We start from the raw sequence: 18,903 nt of genomic DNA on the forward strand, positions 1-18,903 counted from the left end.
ATGTTCAAGCCAATACTATCTTATAATTAGCGAGAATTCCGAGATTCTTGGGAGTCCCGACAATGTCTAATTATCTAATATTTCTGAGAACACGACTCGTCCCAAGCATCGGCTTCCTGACATTTTTGGGATCTCAAACATTTCTAGATATTATATTCGCTTCAGTATCACTTTTCGCTCATGTTCTAACCTTTATAATTTTATAATTCACGGGAACCCGAGTCGCTCCTGAGATAAATTATCGACTTGACCTAACATTTTCGGGTTCTCTCGGGCACATCCGTGCTATGCACGAATTAAATTATGCACGATAAATTAGAAAAATTCCAAAAAGCCGTATGTCACTTTTCTTATCGATAGAAATATATTTATTGATTGAAATGCATGAATGATAGTGTACATACAAGGTGTCGCTGATAACGTAGTCGATCAAGTAAATAGTGATTCTACAAAAATAAATCGGGGATATAGAATAAAATCTTTTTGTCCGAGCCTTTCATTTCAAGAAAAATGTGTTTGAAAATTTGTCAACTGTATTTGAACTGGACTAATCCCGGATTGGACAGAAGCGAATAATCGACAGGAAGTTGTTATTCTATATGTGGAATTAAGTAGGTATTGTATAATAAATTTTTCTCACAACACGTTCTGTTCTCGAGAAGAAGATTTATCATATTTATCTGACGATTTATCATACGCCTGCACTAGAGCAATTCTTAACATGCTCAAACTCTATTTTCTTGAGAATGAAACTTTAAACAAAGAAATTTTATTCAGGATATATTTTTACTTATTTTCACACGTTGAATAACTTCTCACCAATTGTATCTATACTCGAACCTAATAAAGTTTATTTTATAATTAGTCACATCCGAAACTACTTGACAAGCAATCAAACTCGATTTCCTCGAAAATGAAGCTCCGGACAAAAAAACTATTATCCTGCATTATCGACTTATTTTTGCACGTGCAACCATCCTCTAATCGACTGACAACGTTTTTGCGGAATACTCTGGATATACAGACATACTATTAGATTGCCCAAAAGTTTCGTTCGCTTTATAAGCAAATAATATTTTTGGCTTTATATTATTCTATTGAATGTTATATATGATACATTTTGTTCTATTTCTATTATTTTATTGAATTATTGCTTGAATTATCGCACGTCAGCTCGTAAATGAAATTATCGTCTATATCGATGATAAATTATCGTACATCGTATATATAGTTATGTATACGTATCCGTATACATAATTGTACAACTTTCGACAGAACTCGGTAGCATGTAATCATAGTGAAACTCGTACAAACATGTTTTGTATACATCCGAGATATTAGATTAGATTGTCTCAAAAGTTTCTTTCCATTTTGTAGTAATAGACAAAGTGGATCATACACAATCCAATAAAATAATATAAAACAAAAAATATTGTGCATCTATTATTTCCTTATAAAACGAAAGAAACTTTTAGCGCAACCTAATATTACACACTACATTGCGACGTAATAATAGAATCCTAACCTCCACCGATTCTACGAAATATTTTAAGCGACCAACAGTTACCTTCTGTAGTTACTTGCCAGATGGATAAACATTTGTATGAAATATTTCCTACAAATTACTATGCTTTTACAAGACCCAACGCGTTTTATAACTTTATTAGACAATTTATATATATGTGTGTAAATTCTATAGAATTCAAACTACCCGCCAACCGACATTTTTACTTTTGCTTTATTTTATCGGCAGTCATTTGCTGAATAGAATAGATCACGAGAGAAGGACGGTAATTTAAGACTTAGAAAATCGATTCCCGATTTTTCAGGTAAAATTTGTAGTAGATTTGTTATCAACTATTATTATATTATATTTAATGATTCCCAAAATAAACACGATTTTCCAGAATCAATCGTCTGATCTAACCTAAGGATTTTCGTTATTACATATATATAATATTTTAGGTAGACAAGGGACGATTAGAGGGACTTCTACGGTAATTCTGTTGTAACTTTTGTTATCGATAGAAATCAACTTGATGATAGAAGGTAAATGGTAATAGCAGATCCAATGATTTAAGCAAACAAAGTATGTATAAAGCAAACTGTGGATAACACATGAACCATACAAAATAACAATAATTATATTTTAATATAATTATTAAAATAACATAATAAAATTCAATATAATAAAAATTAGTATAATAAAAGTATTATATTAATAATTATTATTACGAAACTTATACGTGTATGAAATTGTTAAAGAGCAAGTATAATTTAATTTAAAAGAGATGTACAACTGTGGGTATATTATCAATTCTATACCTTCCGAATTCCAATCATAATGTTCTTGGCCATAATTAATCAAGTTATCAATATTTTCAACTTCGTCTTCCACTAACTGAAATTCTACTGGAGCGCTTTCATTTCGTATTCTGTTATACCTGAAATATATTATTTGTTTAAAAAACAAACTACATTACTAGGATATACTATTATAGTAACTATTAAATATCATTTAAGTATCATTTAATAAATTTTGGAAAATACCAATTATCGTAAATTTGTTAACGGTAAACATGTATATACAGGGTGTTCCGTTGAAGTGAAACATCTTCCGTTGAAACGTGTCACGAGAGATAAGAGAAGTTAGAAAGAAAATATTCTTATAGAAATTATTTTGTGACGATAAAAGTATTAATTTAAAAAGATATTTTGTGGTTGACGTAGTTGCTGTTTTTAAGTAGCACCATATCTTTTCGTTAATATTACACTGGCTTTTGAGACAAATTCAACAACCTGCTATTCGATGGTATTTCGTGTAATGAGTGATAAATTGGAGTCACGACAGTCAGTAAATGTCGGTTAGCTGAGTCTGACACCTTCACGTGCCATATCGTTGCTCCTCGCATGGTAAAGATGCTAATGCTGGAGTGAACGTTAAAAATGAAAGATTATTCTGCTAGATGGATAATTGATCAATGATCGATTTTAATTTTCATTATCTACCATTTAACTTTTAGCGCAACGTTGGAAGATGCCGGAAGACACTTTTTACAAACATCAGAAACTGCGGTAAAATTACAAATGTTACTGAATTAAATAATTCAAACTTATCAATTCATTGAATCTCTAATTACTGGAATCACAAGAGTAATTTAAATACAATGTAACTGAGTTACAATTTGAATCTCTGAAAAACTGAGGCGAATTTTTATATTTATGAATAATACCATATTCATCATTAATAGTAATTTTTTTCTGTTTGAAACCTTTAAAAAAAACTGTGGTCTTTTCCTCCTCTCATTGCCTCTCAATTTGGATATCATTCAGTGTATTTCGTAATTTTATTTCAACTGCATTGCATTACGTAATTATATTTCAATTGCATCGTATTTTCTAATTATATTTTAATGAGATTGTACTTTGTAATCGTATTTCAATTGCATTGCATTTTGTAATTATATTTCGATTACGATCACGAATTACGTTGCAATTTAATTAACCGAGAGATCTAAATTACGAAATGCAATGTGATTGGGTACGACGTAATTGAATTTGTAATTGTAATTCATGCAATGTTTAATTCAATTATTAATAATACACAAACGTATTCTAAATAATGGTGGCCACATTGAAGAATAAGGTGTATAAAAGAATTATTAATAAATTTTTCTTACTTATAACAATATTTGTTTCACATACGATTTTTGTAAGAACATTTTTTTTATAACTTTGATTTCTCGTCAGATATTCCAGCGTACTCACTTAAACAGAACACTTTGTACACTGTATCATCGTTATAATTACGATTTTTAATTATTTAGTCATTTGCAAATCAAACGATTTTTTACTTAGGCCGATAACATGATATAAACCTATTACTACTGAAAATAAAAATGTATAATATGCTATTTAAAAAAATTAATTGAACAAGAAGTATTCCATACGCTCATCGCCAAGAAAAGAACTTATTACTGGAATTCTACGATTACCACAATTCTCGGTAACTTTCATAAACAATATTTTCCCTGAATTCTAGAAATATCGGTGATGCTCTGAGTGGACGCAGTTGCTATTGCCATATGTTATGGAATTCCCACATCTTTAAGCCTATTTCGGTGTTCATAACGTTTGCCCCTAACTTCGTGACTCTTTCTTGTATTTTATCGCGTAATTCAGCGATTTACGATCATTTTTCATACAAAAACTTTTTCATTTTGATATTCAATATCTTGGCTTATTACAATTGCTCACACAATTCTAATTTTTTTTAATCACCTTTATATTACGTATTTCAACTGCTTTTACACGGTAATAAATGTTTAATACGAAGCTGAATAAGAATTTGAGTAGTAAAGTGATTGAGTATACTTGAAAACGATGTAGGTTAATTTTTTATGTGGAGCAGCCATCTATGGTATGCTCGTTGAGGTCCCGAACTGGAGACGACGCGTCACGAGTTCGAATCCTCGCCCTGGTGGATATATCTGCAAAGAATGGAGACAACACCCCAGGGCCGTCGCGATCACTCGCAGTTGGTTACGGTAATCTGATTCACTGTGGAGGTTTTAACCGGTAACAATCCGGCACTACCTTCTGCTACCACCCTGTGTCCCCCGCCCCGCGCAACAGGGTGTAACGAGAAGGTGTCTATGAAGATTTCCTCCACGTAAAAAAAAAACTTTTTTGTAGTATGAAAGGAGTGCCTTTCGGCGGCACTTACCGGATTTTTTTTACGAGGCTATCCGCTCCTTCTGCGAGCAAGTTATGCTCGTAAAGGAGCGAGCAGAGAGGGAGAGAGAGAAAAACTCTCACCCTTGTAGGGTAACGCGGCGGAGGGTTAATTGAATTCGAGCTGCGAATAACAGGGAGGGTGGCACTAGGAGCAATGGCTTTCCCTAATGTCAGATTAATCAATTAGGAAACTTATAGGATCGGCTCAGTAAATAGTCTTACGAAAGAACAATGGATTGACTTCAATCGCGCCATCTGGTGCCACGAGCGTGAAAAACTGTTGTAAACAGACGATGTACAGGTTCGCGATCATTGTCCTTTTACGTTTTACATTTTACATTTACATTTGACATGATGTCCTACACGTCATTCGTGTAATCGCTTGTGTGATAATGAGTAGTAATTCGTGCAATAAATCGTGTAATCCAACAGCTGGAATATTAACACTAAGCTTAGCAGGCCTGCTAAAAAAACCGGTTTCAAAGTTTATTTAAAAATTGTATATTCGTTATTATTTCGTTTGATCGTTTAACTTTATGTAAATTCTTGTATTCTTAATAATTCTTATATAATAATTCTTATATTATTTTCTAGGTTTACAGACATTCCGATTACGTCGAATGTGGTATGATAAAATATATTCTAATATGATAAAATATACCACGTATGTAGCAAACTTCGAGGCTAGAAAGTTTCGAAGGAAATGAATTTCGGTATATATCTGTCTTGTTAAACGGAAGATAGCCAGCAGAAATGGTAGAAGAAAAATATAAAAGGGCTAATTTTTCTCGTGAATTTCGAAATGCGTCAAAATGTCGCGTCACGTAAACCTGGTGTTAACAAAAATGGAGAAATTGATTAGTCGGATGATAACAATAAATGTATGATTTTTAATTCAATTTTGATTCCGGGGCTGGTAAGGTTAGAAAATAATAATATATATAATAATGATAATAATAAGGTTAAGAAATTCTCGAAACGATGTACGATTACTAATGTATGCTATTTGCAGGTGCAAATTGTATAAATTCCATAAGGCATTCATAAAAAGAAGAAAAAGAGAAATTGTAATTTACATTATGGAACTCCGATCGTCATACCCGTTGTATTCCACAATTTGTCCATTTATAACGTATGTTTCGTCATTAAGAAACTCGCCAACACGTTCGAGGGTAAAATAACTGTTAGCGCTCGCTAAAGAGACGCACATTTCTTTCGTGAAACACTTTAAAGTCACGCGTGGTAGGAGAAAAGAATGGGTGAAGTTTCGTTTCATCGACTGTCTCAAATTCCTAAACTGAAGACTTGAGAAATTCCTCGTATTTGGAATCGTATTTGAAAAAGAGTAAATTGCGTATCGTACAAAACATCGCGGTCAAATATCTTCCAGAAAGCGACTTCGAACTTCTCAGCAAGAAAGCTGTCTTTCCATACGATTACCTAACATCCTACGATAAACTGTGCGATACACGTCTGCCCACGCACGAATCGTTTTACAATCGATTATGCGACAGTCACGTATCGAAGACAAATTATCTCCAACGCGGTCAACGTTTGGTCACGTTTTCACATCGTGGAATTGTATTTGGGGGCATATAGCGACTTGTATCTAAAATTAGGCGTATTATATTATAATATAATACATATTACAAATATGAGTCATATATGATGTATATTATATTATAATATGTATTATATCCTATTATATTATAATATAATATATTATTATATATTAATAAAATATGATATATAATGTATATTATGTTATATTATATTATATTATTGTATATTATATATTATATACTGCATTATATGTCATAACATATAATGTAATAATAACAATAATATTAAATATTAAATATTATAATAATACAATAATATATATGATATATAATTATACAGGGTATTTCCTGCTTCTCCGGTAAAATCGTAGGAGCATGATTTACAAGTAAATATAAGAAAAGAATAATATAAACATAACAAATATAAATGTATTTATATATATATAAACTATATATATAATATATATTAATACTAAACGTAATATATGTAAACAAAGAAGATATATATTTACATGTATTCTAACAATAATACGGACATAATTTCAAGCAGAGAACCAGCGGACGGTATTAATCTACATTGTCTATGGTCTTGCCTGGCAATTTCAAAATTAGATTGTGAAAAAATGTTGGAAAATGTAACATTTGATTTCAATAAAATTCAAAGAATTCAAGCCGAACTATAAGATCACGATAAAAATTTAACAATTGACTGGTTAGCTGTTGCGAGCATTTTGAAAACTTTGAAGAGTGCGTACCTAAAATTTGACACAAAAAGTAAGCGATGCCGAGTATATTCATCAAAGACAGAGCATGTGTGACTGTAATAATATGAAATTAAACTGTAACGAAACGACTGTTTTATTTTTTAATTTTATTACTAACAGTGCTCATCATAGCACAAAATGTTGCACCATTTCTTCATGACGAGTATACTCGTAAAAAACAGCTACCTGCTTAGGAACTGATGTTATAATAGTGTTTATTGCGCAGCAACGCAAAATGAAAGTTCTTCTTTATTTGATCCCATTCAGTTGTGCAAATTTAATGATAAATTATATCTCCTTCTAAATGCTTAGTTACACGAGGAACGAGACCTGCTTACAATCCGTGAAAGTAACCGATAATATTCCGAATAACCAGGCAATAAGTAAATGTGATTGCAACAGCAAGCATAAGACACCAACGGAATGCGATTCTTCTGATGATTACATAAAGATGAAGAATATTGATGTTACGGCAACAATGAACAAGAAATTAATTCAAATATTTGGTAGTTTCTACATATGTATTACTGGAAAGATTATGTTGTGATCGTTCCAATTGCTTCCTCTTTTCAATTCCAAAATTCTTTGCAATTTGTCTACGTGGACGTTAGACAAATTCTTACGTTTAGTATTGAATTGAATATCACGTAGACGATTTCTCCACTGGGAAAACGTCTACAGGCGAATTCTATCTTTCTATCAGATCTACCGAATGATCTCTCTGAAGTGTTCTCTGGATGTGCTGGTTATATAAATTGTTAATCAATGGGAGCTTTTATTTTGCTTCTATAATTTACCACCGTTTTGATTTTTTTTTTTTTCGTCAACTGTATCAATATTAACAACTACATTAATATATAATAAAAAATAATATATAACAAACTATAATAATAAAACAATATGAACCACTATAGCAATATTAACAACTACGTTGTTATATAATAAAAAATAATATACAATAAACTATAATAATAAAACAATGTTAACAACTACAGCAATATTAATAAGGATGTCTTTCACTAATATCATAGAATTGGTATAGGTTCTTTTTTGGAAAAATTTAAGGAAGCACGAATTTACGTATACTTTCACCTTCTTATTTGTAAACAATTTACAATTCGAATCTTAAAATGCTTGTCTGTTCTAATCGATTGAAATTTCATTAATAAATGAAATTGCATAAACAATTCTTTTGAAAGTGATGTAAGTTCATTCCTAAATTCTTCTCATCACTAATGATGAAAACAAATGACGATGAATGACAACGACGTAATATTACACGTATGGATGGCGATTCAGTGATACGCCCGTAAATTATTATTACATTTCAAGTATTATCGAATTAATAACAGTTTCACATTTACATCAGGTTGCTGTCGAAGCGTAATCTTAAGATTGAAGAAGGTGTAAGGATATTAACACGTTATTAAGAATTTAATGAACCACGTAGGGTGCTCCTCGGCAAGGTTTGTAAATTTTATAAATATTTTCGTAATTTCTTCGATATTTCGTATTTTGTAAAATATTAAAATTAAACTCTGTGAATATTTTTTGATCTGCAACTTTAGGATCTACGAAGAGGACATGAGCAATTTAAGATTTTTAGTTTATTTCACACCCAATAGCGATGGACGTGGCTTAAGCCCGATATCTCCGAAGAGTATGCTGTAACCATATTGTGACGATACAAGTCGCTGAGATTATCTGACCTGGAAGAATAACACGACCTCGCAAGGAAATCGAACATCTCGCAGCCATTTGGTTGGTTACCACCCCGTTGTTACAAGAAGAAGGCGCATCAAAAACGCGTAGAAGAGTCGTCGTGACATTCGGCGTCGATCAGATAATTAATTTTCTGACAAGAATCAATCAGCGTGTGTCCCGAAGTTATACCGGGTTGTACTGTATTTGTTATAATAATTGTTTTCTGCACACAACCGAGTTTATCAGAAATGACCAAATTATGGGAAAATTATTCGTTCGCATAATACAAGACTTTCTTTCCTGGTTGTGCAACGGGTTTGTCAACAATCGCCTCTTCTACATTACAAAAATCTCGCATCTATTGCATACATACGACTAGTTCGCTACGATGTCGCGTTACGTTACGTAACATTTGTCGTGATATCTAATTTCGGGATCTTAATAAACGTCCTAAACGTAGGTGCAATGGACGTTCACTGAGAAAATACATTTTCCGCGTCATCAGTAGCTACCCCTCTCTGTCCTGCAAGAAGGATTAATGAAAAAGAAAAATATGAAAATATGTGCGTGAGAAATGCTGATTTCTAGACCAGCCTGTATATGAATTTCGATTTATACAAGAACAAGATAAATATCAGCGTGACAAAACGATAAAGCAACAGTGTTTCATGAAAACCTAGCCGTCAAACATAAACAAAGGGATTCAGACGAGGCGAAATCTCGAACATTAGGAGACAAGAAATATGTAGAAAGCTAAGGTAAGGTAAGGTAATGGATAACGAAACACAGGGCATATAAAGTGTAAAGAAAGTATTGAAATGTAACTATTTTAAGATAGTGCAGGCCTACTTTCTAAATGTATGTGAAATTATCTATTAGATTGTCTCAAAAGTTTCTTTCGTTTTATGAGGAAATGATAGAGATGCACAACATTTTTTGTTTTATATTATTTTATAGAATTATGTGTGATGTATTTTGATTTATTACTGCAAAATACACAATTCAATAAAACAACATAAAACACAAAATATCGTGCATCTATTATTTCCTTATAAAACGAAAGAAACTTTTGGAACAACCTAATATATGAAAATTGATCAGATTTGCACGAAGATACAAAAATTGTAGATAAAGAACGAAAAAGAAAATACGAGGAAATGCATTGAAAAATATATACGACAAACATGACCACATCAACACTAATACATATTAATGGTGTTTGGACAATTAGTTATACAAAGTACCTGCTATTAGCGATATCAAAATTTTGGATAGAATTAGCCTGTAAAATAAATATAGAAATATTTAATTCACAAATAATTTGGTAAATTCAATAGGTTTCAACCAGGAAGGTTTCAAGCTATTACAGGGTACCAAGAGAATACCAGAGAAGTTATATTTAGAATTTGAATCTGGTAGTTTCTTGCACTTGCATATATGACTATATATATTTATATAATATTTATACTATATGTACACATATATAATAATATAAAATAATAATATAATAAAAATGAATAATATAATATAAATATAATAATATAATAATAATAATACAGTAGAATAACATAAAATATACTTTATATTATTATATATATATTTATTATTTTATTATTGCATGTATTAACCAACTACACGTGTGTTTTCAGTACACGTTCAGGATCAAAGACTTTATAATAAGCTATTTTATTGAAAGATATCCGTCTATTGTAAATGATAAATGATAAATAAATAAATGAAAGTATAAATCTTATATATATTTACTTTTATATTGTCGCGATGCTGCCTTTTGTTTCTTTGTTTTTTTGTTCCATTACATTTCAAGACTTGTGCACGACTGTTACAGGATGTTGTTTCGTCATAATAATATTTAACAGGACTTTATCGATTAGGGCAAATTCTATCGCTAATGATAGTTATTGATTTCAATCTATGATCTGATTGTAAATAAGAAGGTCGATAAATATAATTTTCTATCGAATGAAAAGTTTCTTCGAAACACGCTCTGTTACAATTTATTATGGTTGTCATGGTTGTTAGTAATTTGTACTAACGAAAATTGTACTATTTGTAGTGATGAAACAGAAACTTCGAAGCCGAGAACTTAATCGAAACCAAAAACCAAAACGATATTTTCTTCTTCGATAACTACTGTGTGCAATGGAAATGCAATTTTTCTTACCGATAACTGTTACGATCTACCGAAATAAATTTCCCTCGTCGATAGTGGTAATCGAGAATGAAAAATACTTTTCGGTCATTTACGATCATTATTCGCAACCAAAAACATTTCAGTCGAAATGGCTGTTTTGATTTTGGCCGTCACAGTTGTGGCCCCTAATTGTAAATTCTCTCACTGTCACTGACCTAATAGTATTATGCAAATACCAAAATGATTTTCAAATGTCTCTTCAAAAAAAGGGAACATTTTACTTTTCTGTGACGTATAAATTATGAATGAACTGTATAGAAGAAAAAGAGAAAGAAAACATACGCCTCAAATTGAGATATCTTCCTTCTTTTCTATATCTATATATCTATAAAAATAAAAACATGACTTACCAATTCACTATCAGATTGAGATTGTAAGTGCTGATGAAGAAGAATTGTGATCTATTATAAAAATCTATGGCTTCTTGAGGAAGATCGGGAATCTTCGCAATTATCATATAACGAATCTCTTTCAAGGCAGTTGTTAAAGCAAAGTCGAAATTCGTTTCCAGCAGTTGATCCTCTCTAACGTTTAAAAGAGTTTTCGTTAAGTGAGTTTCCCAAATTTCTGGCAATTTCTCCGCCCAGGCGGTAAATATTTCTTTTTCCTTTTCGTCAATAATAGCCTTGAAGAGATAAATATAATCAATATAATATTATCGATATGATAAATATACTGTACCTTCGTTATTTACTGTATATTCTGATCAATTACAAATTATTGTAAATCAATGAAAAGAAGATCTTAGAGAAACACATAAGGAAATATTCTATCCATGACAAAATCAAGTAAGAAGAAACAGTATTGTAAGAAGAGATTGATCAAGTTCAATGCAAGCTTTAAACGTACTTAAATATATATTAACATTTATTATTATTTTATCGCATATTACCTCAAGTTCTTCGTATTTGTCTTTGAGTACGTTTTCCATTTTGTCATTAATTAAGGGATGGTCGATTAATTTCATGCACTCAATTGGGAGAACAGTTCTCTTACGAAGTTTCATTAAAAAACACAGGGATGCACTCACTACAGGTAAATACGAATTCAGTGTCGAAAGCTCGTTGTCTTTTCCGGAATTAAAATTCTTGTCGAATAACACCTACAAGACAAAATGTTTGTTATAATTGGCAACTCGTAATATTTCTTATAAGATATTAACCCATTTACATGACGCAATTGTTTATTTCCTATAAAGAATTGCCACTCTGTTGCAAATGAATTCTAATTTATAACTGATTTAACTTTATACCATTCTGCCCACGTGCTTAGTTCTTATCACTGCCCATTAACTATAGTTAATGGTTTACTAACTTAAACGAATACTTACGGACTTGTAATGACCCTAATTGTTTCTTTACAATGTCACTGGAGAATCGTGCAAGGTATATAATTATATTTTTATTTCGTTTATTTGTTATCTTTTTGCTTGGATGAGTATGTGGATGAAAAATCGTTATCGAGTCGCGTTAAGTGCAGTTTCCATCGTCTGAAGTCTTCTTAAATAATTTTAAGAAGAAACTTGAATGGAATGTAGAAAAGTGAGTCTGGTAATGGTAAAATTAACTAAATTTTAACATTCTTTTTTTCAAGAAAACGGTTCAGTTGCAAAGGTTCCTTGAAGATTTTTGGTCCTCATTGTGCGTAGGATGCGGTGCAATAAAAAAGAATTTAGCCTTGAACTTCAAGTTCAAAGTCAATCTTATGACAACCTTCTTTTTCAAATTTTCACCGATCCAGAGACACTTACACAAATGTTTAAGACAGTAATAACAAAAATGATAACTTTCACATGTATAATATTGTTATATTCTATTTGTAATATTTTCTTTCTAATTTTCTCTGCATATAATTTTATGTAATTCTATACAGCAATATAATTGCATGGCAGACTGAGAAATATGGTAATATATGTTATTTCATTGATATCTTTCTTAAAACGAGATTTCGCTTTTATTGTTATCGTTACATTCTCTTTCTTTCTCTCTCTCTCTCTCTCACTTAATATATTTTTTAAAATCGTCAAAATATTTTCTAACATGTATTATTTTATATTACACCATATTAGCATATTAACACCAACCTTGCCAGACCCGGTCAAATGAACGGTTTCAAAATTTAATTTAAAATTGCACATTCATTGTTGTTTCTTCTGTTCATCTAACTTTATGTAAATTCTTATATTATCCGATTAATAAATTTCTTAATTTCTGTTATGGTGAAATTATGAGCCTTACATCACCATATAACAATATACCCATATGAGAAATTATTGAAATTATTATCAAGAACGTTTAAGCTTTATCTTATAAAAAACTACAGTTCATTTCTATATAAAATACGAATAATTTCAAGCCATTTTTGTTAAAGCCAGAGTATTATTCTTACTAATTAGAAGTAAAAATTAATTTCTTAATATAATAATATATAATTCAGCCCTACCTTAAGGTCACTGAAGTGTTGATCTACTCTTTGAATTATTTCTTCATAATTGTGCCATAATTGGGCCATTATTATAGGTCTGTTGGCAATTACGCCCATTATCCAAACGAACTTAAAGAACGACTCTAAGTTGTAACATTCAGCAAATGCTTGGTCGAAAATGCTTGCCAATCGTCGATCAAACTGCTCTATCTTTTATTTCAGGAAGAATTTTCATTGATTAGTAAACATGTAAAGTAACAGGTAAATATGTACTAATCTACGTAATTATAAATGTAATATACAAAATATGAAAAAATATATCAAAATATTGAAACAAATGATACGTATATTTAATAAGAACATCAAAATCTGTGATAGAATTTATTATATTGTTATATGTCTTATTTAAAAAAATTGAAACTTCATTGAATAGATAAATTTAAGAAATTCTTTATTGCTTACTGTACTATATGGAATAGTATAACATGCGACTGTATCAAATAATGATTGTAATAGAAAATTGTAATTTCAAAATTATAATTGACACAACTGATAATACTTCTAACTGGACACTCTATTTATTAGTATTATTAAATATTACTGGTAAAATATTCATAAACGGCATATTTCTTGATAAAATTAAAACTTGTTTGTTCAATAAAATTATGTGCTTATATGGCTTTTAAGTTATTAAACTTAACTAGAGAACATTCAGAAGCTAGCGAAGAGTCTAGTGACTAAATTGCTTACCGAGGCGAAAAATTCATTTAAATCTGCAGTGAATTGTTTTTCTTCTGGCATTAAAACTTCATAAGACACGTCTCCAAATTGTTGGTACAATTTAATAAACTCTTCGTAAATATTATTAATCATGGAAAGTAGTGACTTCGCTTTTAAGCCGAACATTTCTATTCTTTCTAGTTTCAAATAATCTTGTACTGTATCAAATAATGACTGTAATAAAAAATTATAATTATAAAATTATAATCGATACATGCGACAGATTAATATGAGATATATATTATAAACACAAAGTAGGATATCATCAAAAGTGGAACATAACTGAGAGATTAAGAAAAAAATAAAGTAAAATTTTTTTCTAATTAAATTTCTCAATTGAGCATAAAATTTTATATGCAAAAACATTCACGAATCCTCCTCATAATGTCCTATCTTCCTCCACACAATATTATCTAACACTCTAGAACACATACTTATAATCAGAATCAAGGAGATTTTCAACAGTAAACAATTAATGCCAGGTCGCCAGTTAAAATCTAGAGAAAAACATTCCACAAGAGCACAGGCTAATTAACAAAATTGTAACAGTTCTGGAAAGCCGTAAATACTGCACATGCCTATTTTTAGACATAACACAAGCGTTCAACAAAGTCTGGTACGAAGGTTTGCTGAAAACCAGAAACAACATTTGCCAGATGCAATTGATCAACTATTAAAATCTTACCCAAATAACAGAACATTCTATGTAAAAGAATAAGAGATTTGAACTCAGATACGCAAGTAATAAGTACCACAAGGAAGTGTGTTGGATCCAGTATTTTACACTTTATACACAGCAGACATTTCACCAACACGAAATACTGTAGCCTGTATATCCACAGATGATACCGGAATAGTAGGAATGCATGAAAATCCATAGTAAGCAGTTAAGATCTCACCAAGCCATGTAGATGCACTGAAACAATAGTTGGTAGAGCAGAGAACAAAGGTCAATTATAATAAACATAGTCGTATTACCCTCCAGAATGAAGATACTGCAAAAATCACACTTCACAACAATGAAATGCCAAAAACAAAAGTGGTCAAATACCTGAGACTCCATTCGGACTCAAAATTAATTTGGAAACAGCACGTACACAAAAGAATACAGCAAGTAAGAATTAAAAGAAAAAACACGTACTGTTTAACCGACCGTCGTTCGAAACTTAGTACAGAAAACAGACTACTAATCTATGGAGTCATAATAAAACCAGTATGGTCATACGGCGTCCAATTATGGGGTACAGTGGCTAAAAGCCATATTGCTAAAATGGAAGCCATGCAATCAATCGTACTTTGTAGAATAATAGACTGTAATATACTGTAATGTACAATAATAGTGAAGAACTATGCAGAGATCTTCAAGTTCCCACTGTAAAGAAAGAAATTCAGCGGATGTTCAATAAATACAAAACAGCAACAATGAGTCACTGAAACGCACTAGTCAATACACTGTACACTGTCAGGACCGTTAGAAGACTGGAAAAGAAATCACAGTACCAAGTGACACGAGGTCAATTATAAATACATTCTTGTAATAGTGCTAGCCCAATAGGGTTAGCACCCACAAGCTACCCTTAATAGCTGAAGGAACCTGCCGAATGTTCTACAGGGCAAAACTCTACCAAGGATTATTTAAAAAAGGAGGAAACATGCCACGTAGAGCACGTTACAACAACGCATTTAATTGCGATTGAGAACAATCTATTTACATTACTGAAGTATTATAATAAATGAATGTTGAATATTAGTATGAATAAAAATAATTATGTACACATTATTCAAAGTTTGTGAATACAAATTATTCGCGTTTACAAGGATGTTGCGATGAAATTAATTAACAGATCGACATACGCTAAGTATTGACACACAGAGCTAGTGATAGATAGATAAGCTAATATTATACGTTACATTGTAATATTATAAGATACACACAAGTTAGGATTTGGGTGTTGTTAATATTATTATCTAATGGAAAATGTTCAAATAATAATTGGACAAATGATTTCGAGGTGGATACATTTTAATATTGCTAGTTTTTAATTCGGTTCAATTCTCAGCAAGAATTTTTCTTAACGATCAACGATATTGCTGGGAAAAAGGTGATACAGTCTCACAAGCAGTTAGATTTGAAGGATCGCTGCTGTAGTATGGCGGCGCAAGCTTGGCTAGGCGCCAAATATGTGACACTAAGAAGAGGATGGAAAAAGTTAATGAACTTCGTTAAAGACACCATACAGAAAGAAGCGGAAGATAATACGGCACATGTAGAAGGAACTCTTCCTGCATTGAATACAATACCAGGATCCGGTGATTGTGACAACGTCGACGTGATGGAATGGTTGCAATGTGATGAGTATTCTTCGATTGGCCGTGACACTAATGTTATGTGTGCTTCGAATAATGGATCGAGACACGAATATAATGGCAATGATGATGTTCCTTAATGTTTTGAAGTATTTGAGGCCTTAGAAACCACAGCTAAGACGGAGACACACGAGGAACGTAAATTTGCAGAATTAGATCTGCTAAAAAAATTGTACAATTTATTTTAGGGCCCATAAATCTCCAATCGAATCATATTTAATTCTATTATTTGTATCGGTATTATTGATATTTATGTTCTTTATTTAAATATGTAAAACAATGATGAATTTTCAGAGATTCATTATCTGCTTTGTTGCTATTATAGTTTATGTTCTTTTTTCAAATACATGGAACAAAAATGAACATCTTTTTGAAGACGAATTATCAGGAAAGTAATTGTATTATCCGAACACCCTTATGCTCCAATTAATTCGGATAACTGAGGTTCTCCTGTCCTATTGGAAATATTACTTTCATGTATATGTCTGAAGCTATATGTATTTGTGAAATTACCCAAGACATTGACCTTAACATGTCTTAACATCATTGAAATTAGTAAGACGTGTTCTGTTCCATGTATTGTACAATACAAAAATGTTTACATTTTGGTAAAACTGTTACTTAAAGGAACCACCTCCAGTGATCTTCACAGGTACTATCAAGGTTCCGAGTGACCTTCAGAAGGTTTCAGCCGTAGCTCCTTATTTGTTAAAAAATTATTGACAAAATAAATAATGGCAATATAAAATACTCTTGCAAGTAGAACGAACCTTTTCGACGCTAGATATTCCCACGCTTTCCGTTTCACTTTGATTTGACTTTGGTTTGCGTCAATTCGTTCATTGCCGGCTACGCTGTTTAAGCTATTGGCTTGAACAGAAAGTTCGTTTCGTTTTCCGTAACTAGATGAATTTGGATTTAAACCATGACCATTAAGTTTAATTTAATTGATGTAACCTGATACTGATGATTGGTTAATAGTTAACTGTATTATATAAAAGAAACATTTTCAAAAGCATTTTTTGTTTTCTACTACATATGACTGACTACATGTGTCAAACGTCACACGACAAATATCGGTGCAACTTGTCACTTATTCCACCCGTTACAAAACTATCTTGACAATTAGAAGTTGTTTCTTTGGAATGCTGCAAAAACAAACTGGAACGTTTCTTTTTCTCGGAAGACTAAGCGATTCTACGCCAGTGGAATAACAAAGTTTTTTTACAAAAGTATGGCTATATATATATACATTTTTGTATTGTACGTTATATTGATTGAAAACAATACATGTAAAGAAGAAAACACATCTTTTAGATTGTCCTTAAAGAGGAAACGAATTTTCCGTTCAACCCAATACCGTCTAATACGAATCTCTTCCATATCAGAGAATAAAACGCACAAAATCCCAGGAATTGCGATTGAAAAAACATAATAGTTGGTGGAAAATTATTCCAAATTTTATCCGAAAACGCAATGTGACTTCCGCCCAGTGTTTTGGATGTCAACGTGTAGAAACTCAAGAATGCGCGAGTAAACTACTGCAGTAACTAATATGAATCTCTTAACTATTTTATCATCAACTGGGTTCAGGTTAGGTTTCAGCATTTTTACCTCGCCTATCCTAACCTGACCCATATGGAATAAAACAGTGGTAGGTCCAGCATTTGTACCTCCATTTCCACATGAAGCGTTAATATCTTTTACAAACAACTAGTAACAGCTATAACCTTCTGAAGATAACTCACGAGGGTGACATATGTGAAGGTTAAGGTCATTGGAGGTTGGTCCCCTAAACAACGAAACTTTACCAGCTTTATTTGCCAGTTTTACCAACGAAACTTACTGAACAATAACAAAAGTTAACAAAAAATGGTCAGTGATCAAATTTTCCCTATAACTTTAGATACAATTTTCTTTTGTTAACCACTGTCGTTTCTTCATATCGATAAAAATTGACTTTGTTTAAACGGCATAAATGTTGATAAATTAAAAGCAAGTATTTATAGATATTATTCAGCAAACCTCGATTTCTTTAAGTCTCTTCTCAAACATATGAATCCTTTCGAAAACTAGCTTCTCGTGAAACGTCCAAAGTATAGGTTCTTGAGACTTAAAGTAAGTTTCTACCTTTTCTTTATATGATCGAAACAATTCTTGATAACTATTGAGCGTCGGTATTACCTCCGCTATCTTCGCTTTGTTGTCTTCAATATCTCCTTCGAATAAAGTTGACGGATTTATATGTTTCACTGCCTATAAAACAATAATCAAGTGACAAAAATATCAAATACGAGCGTTATCTTCCCTGTTAATATTAAAGTAACGATTAGCAGAAAAATCGTGCTTATTT

General features: G+C 31.5%; 1 protein-coding gene and 1 long non-coding RNA gene across 2 annotated transcripts in view; one reads left to right on the plus strand and one right to left on the minus strand.

Moving 5' to 3' along the window:
• LOC117162875 (dynein beta chain, ciliary-like) overlaps positions 1 to 18,903 on the minus strand; it is a 209,520-nt gene that overhangs the window by 177,643 nt on the left and 12,974 nt on the right. The window contains exons 7-12 of the mRNA XM_033344867.2: positions 18,576 to 18,806; positions 14,154 to 14,357; positions 13,422 to 13,613; positions 11,872 to 12,081; positions 11,330 to 11,604; positions 2,326 to 2,444 (exon numbers count right to left, since the gene is read on the minus strand). Coding sequence (XP_033200758.2) covers positions 2,326 to 2,444; positions 11,330 to 11,604; positions 11,872 to 12,081; positions 13,422 to 13,613; positions 14,154 to 14,357; positions 18,576 to 18,806 — 1,231 coding nt within the window. The remainder of the gene's footprint in view (positions 1 to 2,325; positions 2,445 to 11,329; positions 11,605 to 11,871; positions 12,082 to 13,421; positions 13,614 to 14,153; positions 14,358 to 18,575; positions 18,807 to 18,903) is intronic.
• Positions 5,102 to 6,383, plus strand: LOC143303852 (uncharacterized). The gene is made up of 3 exons (XR_013060513.1): positions 5,102 to 5,236; positions 5,332 to 5,658; positions 5,750 to 6,383. It is a non-coding gene; the product is annotated as an uncharacterized LOC143303852 (long non-coding RNA).

Source organism: Bombus vancouverensis, chromosome 17 (genome assembly GCF_051014615.1).
Source record: "Bombus vancouverensis nearcticus chromosome 17, iyBomVanc1_principal, whole genome shotgun sequence".
Lineage (NCBI taxonomy): Eukaryota > Metazoa > Arthropoda > Insecta > Hymenoptera > Apidae > Bombus > Bombus vancouverensis.